Raw genomic sequence first — 18914 nt, 5'->3', positions numbered from 1 at the left:
AAAGTAATTGGCATTCAGGTTCCCCATAAATTTGAGTTTTGGTTAAATTCCAGGAAACTTGTCCTGAATGCATGCCTCAAAAGTTTGCCTTGTTCTTTCACAAGGATTTAAAATTTGTGTAAAAGACTTTTTTTCTTTTCTGTCTCTTAAGAATACTTATATGACTGTTAATATTTTTCACTATTTGTTGGAGTGGATGGATATGTTTGCTCAAGTACTAGCAGCTTCCAGTACTTTGCCTAAGTAGTTGTTCTTCATGCGTGACATAAATAGACTATTTGACTGGCGAGCATCATATCTGAACCAGAACCTGTCCTTTAACATTTTCCATACACATGCTTTCTAGCAGGGTTGGAAATGCTGGCTGGCTTTTTCCCCCATCTTGCTTGTCTGAAAGCTAATTATAGTATCCACATTGCCCCAGCTGAGATCAGATAGCTGACGTACAGTCCATTTATCAAACATGGGGCCGTTCTGGCCTGTATGTCAGCACACATCATGCAGTGATTTTAGCCATTAGAGATGTTCTTGTAAAAGTCTGATTCTGAACTATGTAAATGAGTGATTTTAATTTGTGGAGAATTTGATTTTAGATTTTGTAAATTTCAATCAATTGCTCATTAGTGTTACCATGTTCAGAAATATGTGCCATACATTTCCTAGGAGGGATGGGAGCAATGATCATATCACTTGTCCTTTGGCTTCTACATGCACTGCTTTCTAACCTAGTGGGTATTGATAGAAGTATAGAAGATCTTGGGCACAAAATTATTCTGTTACTATGTCAGTTGGTCCACCCTTGGAATGCTTTATGTATTTCTTTCAAGAGGTATGCTGCATTCCATTATTCACCCCTCCCCAATAGCTTTTATTTACATTTTCCCAACCTTTCCCCTCATCCCCTGAAAGTACTTACACTTGGTTTGGATTCAAAGATACTGGCATTTCTGTGCTACTTCACCAAAGTGATTGTTCTTCATGCACAAATCTACGCAATGAATTTTGTCAGACTGTTGGAGACCACCACATAGTCAGCCAGTCTTATGCTAGTTAAACATCCATACACAGACTTTGCAGCAGGGACACTTGTCTCAACTAACTTGACACAAACCAGAATAAAATCTGTTCAGGTCTGTATAGTGCAATTCGGTTTCCAGTAGAAGCTTTGCTATAATGAATAATTTCAACATTAACAAAACTCTTTTGTGCAGATTAATGTTGCTTTAGAACTACAGAACTGTATCTGTTGTACAAAAAAAGATGTAGTTTCTAAAAACAGAATTCTCTGGAATTTGTAAATGCTTTTTCTATTAAGTGTATTACTTTTTTACTGCTGTCCTTAGTCAGTTGTTCCCTTCCTTCCTAATCCATGAGTATTAGATGCTATTCTGTGTGCTAACACAGAGATCCAAGTCTTGAGAGCTCCAAAGCATATACAGAGGCTGTATAAAATCTGATGCCCTTTTAATTGGCATATGTTCCATGGTCTTCATTCTAATTAGTCTTTTTATGATTTATTCACCCATAAGTCAACAGTACTAAGAACTGACCGGCGCAGACTCGATTGGCCGAAGGGCCTTTTTCTGTGCTGTAGACCTCTATGACTCTATGATATTGCAAAACCTCAAGTCCACAAAATTCAAATAGTACAAATTGGGATACACCAAATTTAAACACAAATTTAACTGAATTTCCTGATCTTTGGGGCCTTGATTTTCAAGATTTGAGTATCATAGATTCCTAGGGTTGCATGTTGGGCAGTTGTGTGCCAAGGAAAACTAAACTGGGTACACTGAATTCTTTGTAGTCCAGAGCTGGTGAGAGGGGGACATGGAAATAAAGCAATCAAAATTAGAGGGGTGAACAGATTCAGACTATTTTGATTGCACATGTTTAGTTTCCGACTTACATCAATGCTACTAGGATTTATTTGTTGTAACATTTTGTGATTTCACCTACTTATCCTTGAATTATTTTAAAGCACAGGTGAATGGCTAGAATTGCATTTTACTTTACAAGCCAGTAAGCAAATTTTATTAAAACTTACAGCAAGCTATTTAGCCTCTGACTAGTCTCCAATTTCCCTGATGCCTGCAATATTTTGTTTGCTATAATTCTCTACTCGTGAAGCTGAAAATTGAGGTTAATTGAATGCTACGTGAGATTCTATCTGGTCACATCACTTGAAGTGTGTTCTTTGTTTTGCAAAGATAGCATTATTGATGAAAGGGTTCATGAGAACATAAAGCATGGAACAAGAAAAGGCTATTTGGTCCATCAAGCTCGATTCCTCCACAGACCATACACAATCTACCCTATCATGGATTCTACCCCATCTATTTAGTCTCCTGAGAGAAAGCTCTGCATAAATATTCCCTCATTCCAGAAGGTAATCAAACAAAACTCCAGAATATTCATCCATCCATATATTTCCACCACTGAAATTAACAACAGCTGAGTTACAGCAGCATTAGGAACCATTGCTTCCTGTGGAGTTTGTACCATTTTAGATTGCAGATAATCCTAAAGTCTCCCACCTCAACCAGTCAGATACTTATCCCATTCTTTACTGCTGCTGTGATCCACTCACTTGATGTGTAGCAGAGCAGTGATGAATTTCCTGGCTTTTCCTTGTGAGAAAGATGACCTCTGCTTAGCGCTTCATCACAGCAGTGCAGCTGAGATGAGAAAATTAGTCATGTTATTCAATTGCAGGCATGAAATTGTCATCCGTTCATGTCACTTAAATGTTGGTGGTCACTATCCTTCAGATGTACCAAAAAGTAAAAAATGTATCTCGTGACATGCCATTGTGGTATCAGAGGTTACTCATCCATATTGAAATCCACAATACCATTATGCATCTATATTGTGCACCGTTTTTGCTCCCAGCCCACCCACTTTCAACTTCAATCAGATTGCAAGTGAACTGAACTAACCTGACACCAGTGTGCAGTTCAGTAGTACTTGAATCATGTAACTCTTTAAAAATTAAAAATAACTGATGTTGGAGGGGAGTGGTGGTCAGGAAATTGTAGAAAACAGAAAGTGTAAAAAAAATTTGCATGTATAAGTTACCTGAGTATTACCTTTATCCATACAGAAATTTTATTTGCTTTTTCTAATGTTTAAGCATGCTCAGTTAAGTTGTATCACGCTAACAGTATGCTGAAAATACTGTGTACCCTTATTGTCCCAAACAGAAACTATGTACCAGCTTCCTGTCAACAACCTTGCAAATCTAAGAAAGGCTCGTAAAACAGTGAAAAAGATCCTTACAGATATTGGCTTGGATTATTGTAAAGATCATATAGAGGTAAGTAGAAATTCATGTTTTTAAAGGAGAAAAAACTGGATTCAATTCTATCACATACTGAAGGAGTTTTGCTAGCTTTAAAAGTTTAAAGGGCAACAAGTTTGAGTAATTTTTGGAGACCTAAGCCTGTAACACAATCGTACAGAATTTACCATTTCCAAATTTTAGTCTTGCAGAGCAGCTACAAAGGTAGCTGATGTGGGGAAACTGTTGCATTTGCTCTTTAAAGGATGAGTTTCCTCTGTTTATGCTTGGTAGTTCTTATGCACTGTATGATTATGGAGGAAATTGCATCATAGGTGCTGAACAGAATTTTGAGGTTTGTTTTCTGAGTTGTTTCTTAGTGACTGTTGACTCTATAATTTTAAATAGATGAAGACCCTTGCTGCCTTATCAGCAAATTACTGTGTACTCCCATCTGTTACCTGAATGCATACTGGTGTACAGTGTCTTACTTGCATTTTCACCCGTCAGTTATAATCTATGTAAAGGCAGGTCCAGTTGCATTTGAAAATTGATTTTTCTTTTTTGATTGTTGTGATTTAAGAAAACCATACATGTTTTGCTGGAATTATTTAAAGTGCTTTCCCCTTTAAGTGTAGATGGTTATACAAATGTTAAAAACCCATGGCTTTTTAAAAACAAATCATTTCTGTTACCTTTTTTTATTGGTTGGTAAATTTTCACGAGTGTATGGTTTGTGTGCTTGTCTCTAGTCTTTTTTTAATCAAAATACTGTTTGTGCTAATTGAACCTGAGCAAAGGATAACAATTGGGGAAAGTGGTAGTAGTACATAACCACACAATTGATTTTTGGTATCTGGTGGAAGTAATCATACCTAGTCATTTGAGAGCAATGCATTTGGCTTTTTGGCTTGAGTATTTCTTGTCAAGAGTTGAGAGTGAGGATAAGCTAACCGGCAATACATGTTTCTTTCTCACCAAGACTCATTTTGAGAAGGAGCGTATACTTGTATTAATTTTAAACATGGAATATTTTCAGTAATTTTGTATAGGAGATTTTTGAAGGACCAATCGAGGATCTTAACTTCCATTTTTATCCTCTGAGCCCAAAGAACTAGTTTTGAACTCTGCTGATTTGAACACAAACTTGAAGGAATTTACTGACTACTCTAAAGCAAAACTGCACTAGTATGAAGTTTACATGCAGAGACCCACAAAACATTTGCAGTCAGATTAGTACCTTGGTTGCAACAGTGCTTCTAGAAATATAGAATTTCCAGTTATTCTTTCACCGCTTTAACAGAATCAAAACTTCTAATTCTGGTAAAAGTTACATAAAGCTGTCCATATGTAAATACAGGCCTGGGAATAAAATACAAATTTTGTCAAGAGTCTGGCCTTCTGTCTTGTTTATAAGCCATAGTCTAATTAAGAACTATGTTTCTCCTGTGTTGAAAAGGTAGGTTTACATTTGATGGGCTCAATATTATTTGAAGAATAAACACCTTTGGTAGAAATCAGCCTGTTATAATTTCAGCATCTGTTGTGAAAGAAAACCACTTCCTAACCACCAATCTTATTCCGTGACAAAGTCCTTGTACAGGATTCAAGTTTTGTAGCAACATTATAACTGCCCCTTCCTTGAGTCTGTTTTTGCTGTGGCATATCCATTGGAGTTACACCATCTAGAAATTTGAGGGTATAGACTGTTATCATCAATTTGTCTAGAATTAATTCTAATGTATTCTTATAATTCGCCTGACAGCTTTTCTATAACCTTTTCATTCAAATCTAATGAATTTTCAATTTTGGAACAAAGAATAGCTTTTGAATAATAAGTTGTATGAATGACTAGTCCACACCATTTTGCCACACTTAACCAATTCCATTTAGTCGTCTGCCCTCAACTCATCTGCTATTGGCCTACCTTCTGCTGTTTGTGTTCTCATTCAACTACTCCCAATGCACCACCATCACAACCATTGCCAGTTGCCTGTGCATTGCATGCTCCAATCCTCCACGCACCTCTGCATGCACCAGACACTGGCCACCAAATAGACCCACCAACAAGATGCACCCCTTCAGCTGACCAAGTAAAACAGTCTAGACAGACAACTGAGTATTATTATTATGGATTGTGGCATGTTGCTACTTGGCCTGTTTTAAGTGATTGTGATTTTATAATTTTTGTATCCCCTTTGGGAGGAGAGGAATGAAAAATTGAAAATCTATTGCTTTATTACCAAGTTTCAGTGGAACTTTTTTTTGCTTAATAGCAACGAATTGAAGTATTGTATTAAAATCTGATCTATTTAATTTATACAAGTAAAACTGTTCTTCCAGGATTTCAAACAGTTTGAACCAAATGACTTTTACCTGAAAAACACTACGTGGGACGATGTCTCACTTTGGGACCCTTCATCTACAAAGCTACAGGTTAGTTTATTTTCTATGCTAAAGTGTTGATTCTTATTTTCAGTTTCTTTAATGCTTCATTCAGAGTTATACCTAACTAGCTTCATTGGTAAAAATATTTTCTTGTTATCCACTCATCTATTATGCATGTCTCTGACTAATTTATTTTACCTATAATTAATGATTTGATTAGTTGAAACTCAAATCACTCGTAACCCTGCAGCAGTGCTGCCAGTTCAAACCGTTGAGAAATTATTTCTGTGGCGGAGTGCAGATTTTATACAATATTAAGCTATGGAGTTAGCTGCCCTCCATATGTCACTTGCTAATTTTCATGCTATTGCTAAATGAATTGATCGTTTTTTCAAGTATGTAGTTTCCAAGACAAATAGAATATGATACAAAAACAGAAAATGCTGGAAAAACTCAGCAGGTCTAGTAGCATCTGTGGAGCGAGAAACAAGTTAACGTTTCGAGTCCATATGACCCTCCTTCAGAGCTGAAGAAAAGTGGAAATGTGATGAAATTTATATTATTAAGTGGGGTGGGGGGGGCAGGATAAAAGGCCAGCGATAGGTGGGGACAAAGGAGGGATTGACAAAAATGTCATGAACTAAAGGACAAAGGGAGAGGTTTTTTTATTCATTCATGGAATGTGGGCGTTGCTGGCTAGGCCAGCATTTATTGCCCTTGTTCAGAGGGCCATTTTAAGAGTCAGCCACATTTCTGTGGGTCTGGAGTCACATGTAGGCCAGACCAGGTAAGGACAGCAAATTTCCTTCCCTAAAGGACACTAGTGAACCAGATGGGTTTTTACAGCAAATGACAATGATTTCATGATCACCATTAGACTTAATTCCAGATATTTATTGAATTCAAATTGCACCATCTGCTGTGGTGGGATTCAAACCCAGGTCCCCAGAGCATTACCCTGGGTCTCTGGATTACCAGCTCAGTGACAATATCACTATGCCACCGATTCCCCCTTAATGGTAGTGGTTAGTCCTTAAAAGGTGCTGATAGTGGCATAAAGGTAAGAAAGCAGAATGTGATAATAGCAGAACAAGGGTAGCATTGTGTGAAAGAACATCTTGGAACAAGTAACAGTTGGCCCCTGGTGGAGGGAGGGGGAAGTGGTGTGGGGGGGAGAAAGGATAAACAATGGGACAGAAGGGGGGGGGATTAAAAAGGGGATGAAACCACGGATAAATGAATAAAAATAAAAATGAATGTAGAAAAGGGATGGAGGAGAGAGTTCATGGTCTGAAGTTGTTGAACTCAATGTTAAGTCCAGAAGGCTATAAAGTGCCTAATCGGAAGATGAGGTGCTGTTCCTCCAGTTTGCATTGGGCTTCATAGAATATGATGTTGAGGAAACAACTATTAACTTAAATAGCTCTGGTCTATTTGGCCTTGCAAGCCTGCTTTGCCATTCAACAACATCTTGGCTAATCTACCCTAAATATACCTTTCTACAATATCCCCATTTCCTTCGATTCCCTTAATACCAAAAATCTCTCAGCCTCTGTCTTGAATAAACTCGACAACTGAGCTTCCACAGCTCTGAAGTAGAGATTTCCAAAGATTCACAACCCTTCGAGTAAAAAAAACACACATCTCCTAAATGGCTGACCTCTTATTCTAAGACTCTGACCCTTTGTTCCAGCCAGGCGACACATGTATTTCTCAGCATCTAGTCTGCCAAGTTCCGTAAAAATTTTATATGTTTCAATTAGATCATCCCTCCTTCTTCACAACTCCAGGAAATGTGGGCCTAATCTACTCAATCTTTCTTCCATAGAACAATCCACTCATGCCAGGAACTAATCTAGTGAACCTTGTTGTATTCCCTCTGGGTCACGTATGTCCTTCCTTGGGTAAGGAGACTGCACACACTACTCCAGGTGCAGCCTCACCAATACCTTCTATAACTTCTTTACTCATTCTCAAATCTGCAGCCTCTTTGTGTCTTTCTCACTGCTTGCTTTCCTACCTAGCTTTGTATTAAAAGCAAGCTTGGATATGTTGCATTCAGTTTCTTCATCTAAATAATTCATATAGATTGTAAATAGCTGAGGCCCATAAACTGATCCTTGCAGTATCTACTAATTACAGCTTGCTGACCCAAAGTGTCCTAATTTATTCCTAATTTCCCTCTTTCTGACCCTCAACCAATCTTCAGTCCATGCTAATGGATTGAGGGCAGTACTATGAGTTATAATTTTGTGTGACACTTTTTCAACTGCTTTTTGAAAATCCAAATATACTACGTCTACTGGTTCCCCTCATTCATCTTGCAACAGTAATTCCATGCTTAACGTTGTAGTTACGTTTCTGAAAAGTACAAATTTGAATGAAACAACGTTAAACAAATCAGATTTTCCCATTACGACCAATGTAAATGCTTTAGTTAGGTTTTGTAGGACCTTCCTTTCCCATCAGAAAAAAATATTGAAATATTATACCCTGTAAGTTTAAATATTGTCAAATTACAATCTCCAAAAACCAAAATAACACAAAATAAATTTTAAAAATATAAAAGAAATTTTATAAATATACTAACTCTACTCCTGCTCACTGCCCTTTCCACCCATTACTGACCACCCATGCCCATGGTGAGGGCTCGGGAGGTGAGCGGCATGAGGCAGGGAGCAACCTGAGAGCAGCTTCAAGTTGCGGGGGTAAGCCCGCAAGCTGGAGAGGTGGCCAGCTGAAGAGAGATGGAGGTTGCTCCAAAATGGCGCTAATCAGGTCACAAGACTCTGTGTCACACTTAGCGTGAAACAATGTTGATGCGAATCCACAAAGCTAAACATGAATACCAGCCCCATGAGAAACACAATGTTAAATTGAAATGACTTTGACTTGAAGTTTAGGACTTGATGTAGTTGTATCCTCAAAAAAAAACAAATTTGTCAGACATGATTTCCCTTTCATAAATGGCGTGTTGACTCTATTTAATCACAATATAACCTAAGTACCCTGTTACCACACCCCTGTTAATACATGCTAGCATTTTGGCTACTACCGATGTTAGTTAGGCTAACTGGCTTCTGGTTCCCTGTTTTCTTGCTTCTTCCTTTCTTAAATAGTGGGGTTATGTTTGCTTTCTTGCAATCTTTGGGAACTGTTCTAGAATCTAAGGAATTCTTGAAGATCAAAACCAATGCAACCGCCATCTCTGCAGCTACCTCTTAAAACCCTCTAGGATGTAGATCCAAAGGTTTTGTCCCTCCTTAATCCCGTTAGTTTCTCCAGTACTATTTCTTTACTAGTACTGATTTCTTTGTTCTTGCTAGACCATTGATTTCTCATTATTTCTGGAATAATGTTTGAGACTTCTATGGTAAAGACAAGCATTTGTTTCACATCTCTGCCGTTTCCTTATTTCCCATATAATTTCACCTGCCTCTGCTTCTAATGGGCCCATGTTTATTTTCAGTAATCTCTTCCTATTTATATACTTAGTCATTTTGCAGTACAGGAGGCAGTCATTCGGCTCAGAGTCCCATGCTGACTCCCTGTGGAGCAGTCCAGTCAGACCCACTGCCCCGCTCAAACTCTGCAGCCCTGCAAGTGCCCATTCAGCTTTCTTTCGAAATCATTGTTTCTGCATCCACCACCCTTGTGGGCAGCAAGTTCCAGGTCACTACTACTCACAACGTCAAAATAGTTTTTCCTTGCGTTCCCCTGCCTTTCTTGTCCAAAATTTAAATTTGTGTCCCCTTAGTCCTTGTACCATCAGCTAGTGTGGAGAGTTTTTCCTTGCCTGCCTTATCTAAATCTGTCATAATTTTGTACATCTTTGTCAAATCTCCCATCAGTCTCATTTGCTCCAAGGTGAACAATACCAGCCTTTCAAAGCCAACCTTGTAACTAAACCCCGCACCCCCAATCCCTGGAAACTGACTGGTAGATCCTCCTCTGCACCCTCTCAAGGAACTTCACATCTTACCTAAAGTATGGTGATCAGAACCGGATGCAGTATTCTATTTGTGGTCTAACCCAGAGCTTTTATATAGATTCGGCATGACTTTCCTGCTTTCGTACTTGACGCCACTATTTATGAAGCCTAAGGTTCCATAACCTTTGCTAGCCACTCTCAATATGTCCTGCCACCTTCTAAGATTGATGCACGTGCACTCCCAGGTTCCTCTGTTCCAGCACACTCTTTAGAATTGTGCCATTAAGCCTGTATTGCTTCTTCCATCCCTTCTGCCAAAATGCATCACCTCACATTTCTCTATATTAAAATCCATCTGCCAATTCTGGTAGCCTATCTATGCCCTGTTGCAGGCAATTTGTTTCATCTTCACTGTTTGCCACTCTAAAAGTTTAATGTCATAGGCAAATTTTGCAATTTTACTCTGTATCCCAAGATCAAAAAGCAGTAGGCCTAGCACCAACCTTTGGAAAACACCAATGACTACCACCCTCTTATCCAGAAGGTAACCATCTGTTACAACTTGCTGCTTTCTGTCTTTAAGCCAATTTTTTAATCCAATTGGACACTGACCCTCCTATTCCATAAGCCTCAGTTTTGTTAACCAGCCTTTTGTGTCGATTGCTTTCTTAATATCCATATAGACATCCACCACATCCCCTTCATCGACCTTCTGTTACTTCATCAAAAAGTTTAGTTAGATTTGTTGAGCACGATCTGCCCTTTGCAAATCCCTGCTGGCTCTCCTTAATTAACTCAAGCCTCTCCAGTGCCTGTTGATTTTTTTCTTCTGATTTAAGGATTCCAAAACCCTACCTGATGTTAGACTAACTGGTCTGTTGTTGCTAGGACTGTCTTGCACTCTCTCTTGAATAAGGGTGTCACATTTACCATACTTCAATCCTCTGGCACCTCCCCTCATATCTAGGGAAGATTGAAAGGTTAAGGCAAGCCCCTCTACTATCTCCATTTCCCTTAACATTCTGGGATGCAAGCCATCTGGACTAAGTGACCAGCCTTTCCAGTACTACCTCCTTTCAATTTTCACACTGCCCATTGCCTATATGATCCCTGCTTTTACCGATTTATTGTCATATTTCTCCTCTTAAAGCAACATTTACAATCTTTTTTATTCTCTTGCTAGTCTACTCTTTTTTTAACTTCTTGGTTCTCTTTTGCTAAATTCTAAAATTCTCCCAATCCTCAGGCTTATAACTTTTTGTTTGGCAACATTATTAAATCAAAGGAAGAGACTTATGTTACCACTACCAGTTAGTAACGGTGGACCACATTTTTTTGGGATATTGTTAATTGGTGCTGCATCTACCCTGTGCAGAGATGTGCTGTCAAATTTTAATGTAATTACTTCATGCTTTGAACTGATACAAAACTTCGATTATCAAAAATCAAAACTTTTAATTGACAATACATATTTTGTTTAAAAATTTTTGTGCATCAGTACAGAAAGTGACATAGGTTAAACTAGAGTAATGTTACACGATATGATGTGGGTTGCTGGGTCTAAATCCTGGAACTCCCTCCATGACATTGCTGTGGTTAGAATACCACGGTCTGCAGCGGTTCAAGAAGGCAGTTCACTGCCACCTCAAGGGCAATTGGGGCTGGGCAATAAATACTAGCCAGCAATGACCATGTACCATGACCAAATTTTTAAAAGTAACATCCTAATGCTGATGAATTACAGTAGAATGGAACTACAATTATTTTTTCAGGTGTTTCAAACCTTTACACTAGATGCAGTTTAAGCACAACTTGTAAATGTGAAAGTAATATCCATCCTATCCCAATATAGGAACCGAGACTTTTTTTTAGTAGATTTAAAATCAAAAATATTCTATGTATAGTATTTTTGAGTGAAAGAATATATGGCTGGCAGGCAATCCATGGGCATCTTTGTTTTAATCATAACATAATCAGAATTAGACTAACTTAAATTGTATCTACCTGAACAATAATAACCACTGTTGTTTTCCATTTTCAGGATTATCGTACAAAACCATTTTGTTGTAGTGCTTGTCCTTTTGCATCCAAATTTTTTTCTGCCTACAAGAGCCACTTCAGGAATGTTCATAGTGAAGATTTTGAAAACAAAATTCTGATAAATTGCCCTTATTGCCCATACAATGCTGACAGAAAGACCCTGGAAACCCATATCAAGATTTTTCATGTTCCTCTGTGGAAAGTGCCCAGCGGAGGCAAGAATGCACACAATGAAAAGTCAAAACAGGATGGCAATCTTAAATTGAAACATGCTGACAGTGTGGAGCAAGCAGTCTATTACTGTAAGAAGTGTACCTACCGAGATCCTCTATATGATGTTGTCAGGAAACATATTTACAGGGAACATTTTCAACATGTGGCAGCACCTTATGTGGCAAGAACAGGAGACAAGTCAGTGAATGGCACATTTTCTGCCCCTAATGGACGAGAGGATGGGACTGTACATTGCAAACGTTGTCTCTTCATACCTAAGACATATGAGGCCTTGGTGCAGCATGTTATTGAAGATCATGAACGAATAGGATACCAAGTAACAGCAATGATAGGGCATACTAATGTGGTAGTACCAAGATCAAAGCCCTTGATGCTGATAGCACCAAAACCACATGATAAGCCTTCTCTAGCTGCCGCAAATTATCAGAGTATTAAAACTTCAATGCATCAGAGTATGAGTCGTGTATCCATGTCCAAAAGTGCACAGAATTCTGCAGTCAATCTTATGTCAAGTACCAGCCGTCTGCCACCAAAATATGCCATTTCATCAATGGCACATAACTATCCTTTGGGGCAACAAATTAGACTCCCACTTCCAGGTGGTTTACCGGTTTCTCTTCAGCAGCGATCACAAACAGTAAAACAACTTATCTCTAGTGGCAATGGAAGGCAGTATGGAGTTGGTGAACAGAGGCGGCAATCTCAGATGCAATATAATGTTCAGTCAGGAAGCTTGACTGGTAACAGTGCATCCAGTCAATTGTCAATGAAACAGTCTCAGTACAGTATTTCTCAAGCACAGAGGATGCAAGGATTGCCCACTTCAGCAGTAAAGTCACTAACTTCCCCAGCAGGCCTCACTAATTCTTCTACACAGAGCTCAGCTTTAGCTGGTTCTGCTGCTCAGAAATGGAAGATCTGCACAATGTGTAATGAGCTTTTTCCAGAAAGTGTGTATAGCATACACTTTGAAAAGGAGCATAAAGCTGAAAAGATCCAGGCTGTGGCTAATTACATTCAGAAGATCAACAGTTTCACAAGCAAGTGTCTCTACTGCAACCGTTATTTACCCAGTGAAACACTGCTTAACCATATGCTAATACATGGGCTGTCATGTCCCTATTGCCGTTCCACTTTCAATGATGTTGAAAAGATGGCTGAACATGTACGAATCCTTCACATTGATGAAGAAGTGGGACCTAAGACTGAGTCAACATTAACTTTTGACTTGTCTACACAGAAGGGTAGTCGCAGTAATATACAACTCCTTGTAACTACGTACAGTATTTCTGAGAGTGCCTCAATGGAGAATGCAAACTATCGACCCCAGAGTCAGAATTTAACATTCAGAAAGCCAGAAGGGCAGTTGCAGCAGCCAAAACCACAGGTTAAATCTAAAATAAAGCCAGATTTGAATTCTATACCTCAAACCCAAATACCCTATAAAAATGATGTTGGAAAAACTCTTTGCCCATTGTGCTTCTCTATTTTGAAAGGCCCAATATCAGATGCTTTGGCTCACCATCTGAGGGAACGACACCAGGTGATACAAACCATTCATCCAGTGGAGAAAAAACTCACCTATAAATGCATTCACTGTTTGGGTGTCTACACAAGCAACATGACAGCCTCTACTATAACCTTGCATCTGGTGCACTGCAGAGGTGTTGGAAAAGCACAAAATGGTCAAGATCGAAGTCTTGCTCATGCCAAGGCAACACACTCCCCAAGTGTAATGCCCATGAAACGTGAATATGAGTATGAATATGGGGACTTTGCATTAATGAAAAAAAGGAAATTGGATGGTGAGGAAACTGTTCAGAGTTTTACCTTGGGAGAAGATAAACCGGAAGAGCCAGTAGTTTTAGCTATTGACCCCAAGGGCTATGAGGATGAGTCGTATGAGGCAAGAAAAATGTTCCTCACAAACTACTTTAACAAGCAACCCTACCCAAACAGAAGAGAAATTGAAAAGTTGGCAGCTGGCCTATGGTTATGGAAATCAGATATTGCCTCACACTTCAGCAATAAGAGGAAGAAATGTGTTCGAGATTGTGAGAGGTATCGGCCTAAGGTATTACTTGGATTTAATATGATGGAGTTGCGAAAGGTAAAGCACAATATGGACTTTGGACCTACTTGGAATATGCTAAATAACAAAGAAGTAGATGGCAAAGATCCTGCCAGTTTGAAACCAAACTCAGAAAAAGTGAATCAGAAGCCAGAAAAAGAGAGAAGAGTTTTGAGTCTGGGATCAGAAAAGATAGAGGGAACCGTTTTAGATTTGAGCTCCCAAATGGAGGAAAATTCATATCCAAACTCAGAAAAGGTGGAAGGAAGTACTTTGAACCAGAGTGCTCAAAAAATGGGGGCAAGTGCTTTAGATTTGAGCACTCCAATGGAAGAAAGTCCTTCAAACGTGAGCTCAGAGATGGGAGCACCACTAGATTTGAGTGCTCAGATGGTAGAGCAAAGTCCTTCAATCAAGAGCGCTGAGATGATCGAGGAAAGTCCTTCATATTTGAGCTCTGAGATGGTGGAGGAAAGTCCTTCCAATATGAGCTCTGACATGGTGGAAGGAAGCGTTTTAGATTTGAGTTCTCAGATGGTGGAGAAAAGCCCTTCAAACATGAGCTCTGAGATGGTGGATGGAAGCCCTTCAAACATGAGCTCTGAGATGGTGGAAGCAAGTCCTTCAAATATGAGTCCAGATATGGTGGAGGAAAGTGCTTCAAATATGAGTCCAGATAATGTGGAGGAAAATGCTTCTAATACTTGTGCAGGTGAAGATTTGCCATCAACTGAAATGGGTGGTTTTCAGCCTAGAGAAGAAACATCTGAAATGGTTCCTGAAGTGTTAAATAATGAATTGCAAAAAACTGCATTTACAAAAACGGCAGCATTGGAGCTGAAGGATGATGAATCAAATATGGAAGAAGAGCAATATCCTGAGCCATCTTCAGAATCAAAAGATAAAGAATCAGAAAGTGAGGATTCTGAAGTATTCTCAGAATGTAAAGATGGTGCTTCTCCAGTTGAGGATGGACTACCATCTCCGCAAGCATCTGACCAGGAGGATGTTTCAGCTGAACTCAAACAAGAATTTTGGATCAAACGACCATGGACGGATGATGCATCTCAAAGTGAAGAAGAGCAGGAGCCCGCAAGACCTTCTGAAACAAAAGCTGCATTAGAAACTGATAGGCAGAACTGGGCAGAAGGACCAGCTGAGTGGAGTGGAGAGCCATTCCAAAATGAAGAGGAAAAATGGGCCAAAGAACAGCCTGAATGGAAGAATGTCTCACCAGATAATGAGGAAAGTTTATCTAATCCCCTATTGGAGTGGCAAGGTAACACAGCAGATAGTGAAGGTGAGGAGCTTGATCAGCTCCTTGATCAGTCAAATGATGGTCTTTCAGACAACGTGGCAGAACCTGTTTGTGGCTCATCCTCTGGTGTTGGGCTAAGTAGTCAGCCTGCATAAAAGTTTGACTTGTTTTGGAGTCTCTCTTGCTGTGAAATGTGTGCAGTATCTTAAAATGAAAGGAGCCAGTGTATAAAATTTGAAGGACTGTTCAGAGGTACAAAATTACAGACAGAGGAGGTTATAAAATGCAGCAGGTTTGGTTGCATTTTGCCTTTGGGTTGCTTTACAGTTGTACAAAAGTGGCATATTGTAATTTACTTTCTAAATGTTTTCTCATTTACCCATGGTAGTGAAAGGCCAACATGTACTTACTGGTTAACAGTGTACTGTACTATAGATTTCAAGACCTTTAAGTTTGTTTTATTCATTTACTCGGTCTGCGTAGCTGGAATGTATATTTCTACAGTCTTTTAGAGCCATTCTAAGTGAAGCTTATCGTATAGGTCTTGTGTACTTGTTCTAGATTTACTGTATGATTCACCTTTTTTTAGTGATATCCCTGCTGTTAAATAAATGCAGCATTTAGTTCACTTGATAACTGCTTGAAGGAGGTTGTGCTGTAGTGTCTGTCAACATTATTATAAACTAGTTTTTATTGCACATATCCTTATACAACTTTGGTAGCATTTGGCCAGTAGCTTACTGAACATAAAAACTGGCCTTACTGTAATATGGCAAATTGCTGTTTAATGTATCCTTTGCTCCAATATTGATGGTTACTGGCATTTCAAATGTTAATGCATTTTTAAAGTCTCCCTTCAACCTAAATTACTTACAGAACTAGAAATGAAATTCATAATATGCTGATTTCACTAACTTGTGTTTTGGATCAGCACAAATGAATTGGGTAAAACATGGCAAATATTTAGAAAATGCTGGGTTTTGCCTATTTCAAGGTTACATGTTAGGGATAAACACCATGGTGGTGTTTGTATACATTGTATCATCTATGTAATAGTGTCTGTGTAGTAAATTTCATTTTTGTGATCTTTATTTTCCTTTGTACTTTTCATTTACACTTCTGGAAAATAAAATGCTTTATCGTACTTAACTGTGTATCATATTTACGTGCATTTTACATTGGGACTAGAGATAGAAGTTTTAAAAGTAAAAAATGCAGCTCCCCTTAAGATGTTTTCACAGATTCATTTAACTTTCAGAATAAATGCTGTTTTCTCTAAGTGCAAGACATTGTTTTTTTTTGGAAATGCTTTATAATAAATTTGCAAATCAAGCCATTTTGAAACAACAATAAATGTGCAGGAATGACATTCTACTTACCTTTGATTTTGGTATTTTTAGTTCTGTTATAAATTTGGAATTGTTAATATTGAATGCACATATTGGGAATTAATGGGCTATAAATTGTATATTCATAAACTGCTAAAGCATTCAATGATACAACTAATTAATAACTTGGTGAAGTTGGATGCCATGCGTTTTAGCATGTATAAATTCTGTCACTTTATTTAATTACTTCATAAGTGCATCATCTTTTGAAAATTACCACTAATTTCACTCTGAGGGAATCTTCACTTGTAATTTGAAATTCAAGTTTCTTGGAACTGGGGTGTACTACCTGCAGCTTTATTTCACACTATTTAGATCATGCTCATGATTCTGGGTTGACCCTTTCTCTTGTACAGTCCAATACTTAGGTTTATATAAATTTGATTCTTTTTGATTTTTTTGTGCATTTTGTGGAGGATCCTGAGAAACTTCATAGTTCAATATCACACCACTAGTGCATTGCATAGTGAGAGGATTGAAATAGCCTTAATTTTGGTCTAGTTGGCATTTCTGGAATGCTGTGAGGGGTAGAAAATACATTTTTGAATAAAATGTTTGTAAAAATACTGTTTACAGTACATGAATGGATATGGTTGTTGCTGAGACCTGATTTCCAAAATAGATTCTGACACTTGCAAAAATGACTAACCAAAGAGGTTTTAACTGTTTAAAAACCATTAAATAGTAACCATCTAGTAATATGTGGTTTTAGTGATTTTTAATTATGGTATGTAATTTACTGTGATTTTGATAGTTTTTAAAAATTGATTGCAAATGAATGATAAGTGCTTATATATTTGATTTGTCACTTAAGTTGGTTGTTGAATATCAAATCTGCAAGCAAGTCCTAAAAGCTCCAGAACTTTCTTGGTAGCATTTGATTTAAATGGTTTATATTTCAAAGCATACAGGTTGCGTTTGACAACAGAACTGCAGGGAGTGAACTTCTCAGCCAGGCGCACCAAAGCCGTCTGGACCATAATTATCTGCAACTTCCATCGGCTTCCACGTCACGCATGGGTCCTGCATTAAGGAAGTTACTATAGAGGAATGGAAATGAATGGGGAAAGATTCTAACTGAAAAATTTCATATGTAAATTAGTCATCAGTTTAAACCAGATATAAACTGATCACCATTTTGGAGATTCAATATTGGTGTTTACATAGAGAATTTAACAATCTGAAAATATAATGGGCTTCAGGTTTGTTGCCAAATGGGATATTTTGTATTGCCTTTGTCTTTGTATATTACAGATATATTGATAATGTTCATTTTCTAACAAAGTCAATTATGTTCAAGCTTTGAAGTTGACTGTAATCCTTTTGAAGATATATGTATGACTGTCAAGATCGTCAGCTAGACTCAGTTGCTAACACTTTCCACTCTGACTCAGAAGATTCTAGGTTCAAACCTTACTCTAGGACTACTTTCATAAGGTCTAGGTTGACACTCCAGTACAATGTGTAACTAACAGGTGATGGACAGATTTAAGATACTGAACAGACTTGAAAAATATATGCACTGTCAACCTGCAGAGCAGGATACCTTTTTAAAAACTTTTATCAATTCAAAGGGCTGGTCTGAAACTGTAAAATACTTAACTCTTAGTCACTAGGTTGCAACATTGACATTGATCGTAGACTAATGCACGATGTGAACTATAATTCTGTATTTGGAGACTCTGGCCACAGCTCTGTCAGACAACCAGAGCTGGTCAATATCTCCTCAGAAGTCTGGCACAACTATTGCAAGCCCACTACAGGAATAGGCCCTGTTGAACTGTCAAGGTGGCTTGCAACTACACAAACAAAACACCACTTGCATTGGAATATCCAGTGGCCTGATTGACTACTGAATGAACTAACAATATGTTGCAAAATGTCATGTATTTGATGCATAATTAAAGGAGAAATATGCAGTGCTACTGGGAAAGCAAGGAAGTGGGAGTAATTGGAGAGCTCATTCAAAGAACTGACAGACACGTAGAACTGTATATGAAATGATGCACTAAAGTGTATGTAACTTGCCCACATGCAAGCTTGGTTGTTCTCTTACAGAAAGTAACTAGCTATATCTTGTTTGTGACCTATTTTAACTTGTTACTAATTATTAAAGAGATCATATTAAAATTGAATATACACCAAATACATCTATTGCTTTGCATAGGTAGAGTACTTCTGAAATGGATTTAAACATTGGCTAAAGCAGAGAAAGCTATTCATCGTTTGTGTGTGGATCGGGATCAGCATACAACGAGGTAACTAACAGGGTGCCTTGAGAATCAGTGCTGGGGCTATTGATGTTTATAATGTATAATGTACAA

The 18914-nt window shown here is 38.2% G+C and overlaps 1 protein-coding gene across 3 annotated transcripts in view; it reads left to right on the top strand.

Annotated features, from left to right (window-relative positions):
• The window catches only part of LOC144688589 (activity-dependent neuroprotector homeobox protein-like), a 31912-nt gene extending 15425 nt beyond the window's left edge, over nt 1-16487 (top strand). The window contains exons 3-6 of one of the 3 annotated variants that reach the window (XM_078555347.1): nt 2215-2389; nt 3204-3316; nt 5624-5716; nt 11641-16487. In XM_078555347.1, coding sequence (XP_078411473.1) covers nt 3209-3316; nt 5624-5716; nt 11641-15357 — 3918 coding nt within the window. In that variant the 5' untranslated portion in view covers nt 2215-2389; nt 3204-3208 and the 3' untranslated portion in view covers nt 15358-16487. Of the gene's footprint in view, nt 1-2210; nt 2390-3203; nt 3317-5623; nt 5717-11640 lie in introns of all 3 variants that reach the window. The other 2 variants (XM_078555346.1, XM_078555345.1) reach the window with 2 other exon arrangements.
• Nucleotides 16488-18914: the final 2427 nt, after the last annotated feature.

This window comes from Cetorhinus maximus, chromosome 13 (assembly GCF_964194155.1).
Source record: "Cetorhinus maximus chromosome 13, sCetMax3.hap1.1, whole genome shotgun sequence".
NCBI classification, from domain to species: Eukaryota; Metazoa; Chordata; class Chondrichthyes; order Lamniformes; family Cetorhinidae; genus Cetorhinus; species Cetorhinus maximus.
This window is presented reverse-complemented; position numbering and strand designations above follow the sequence as displayed.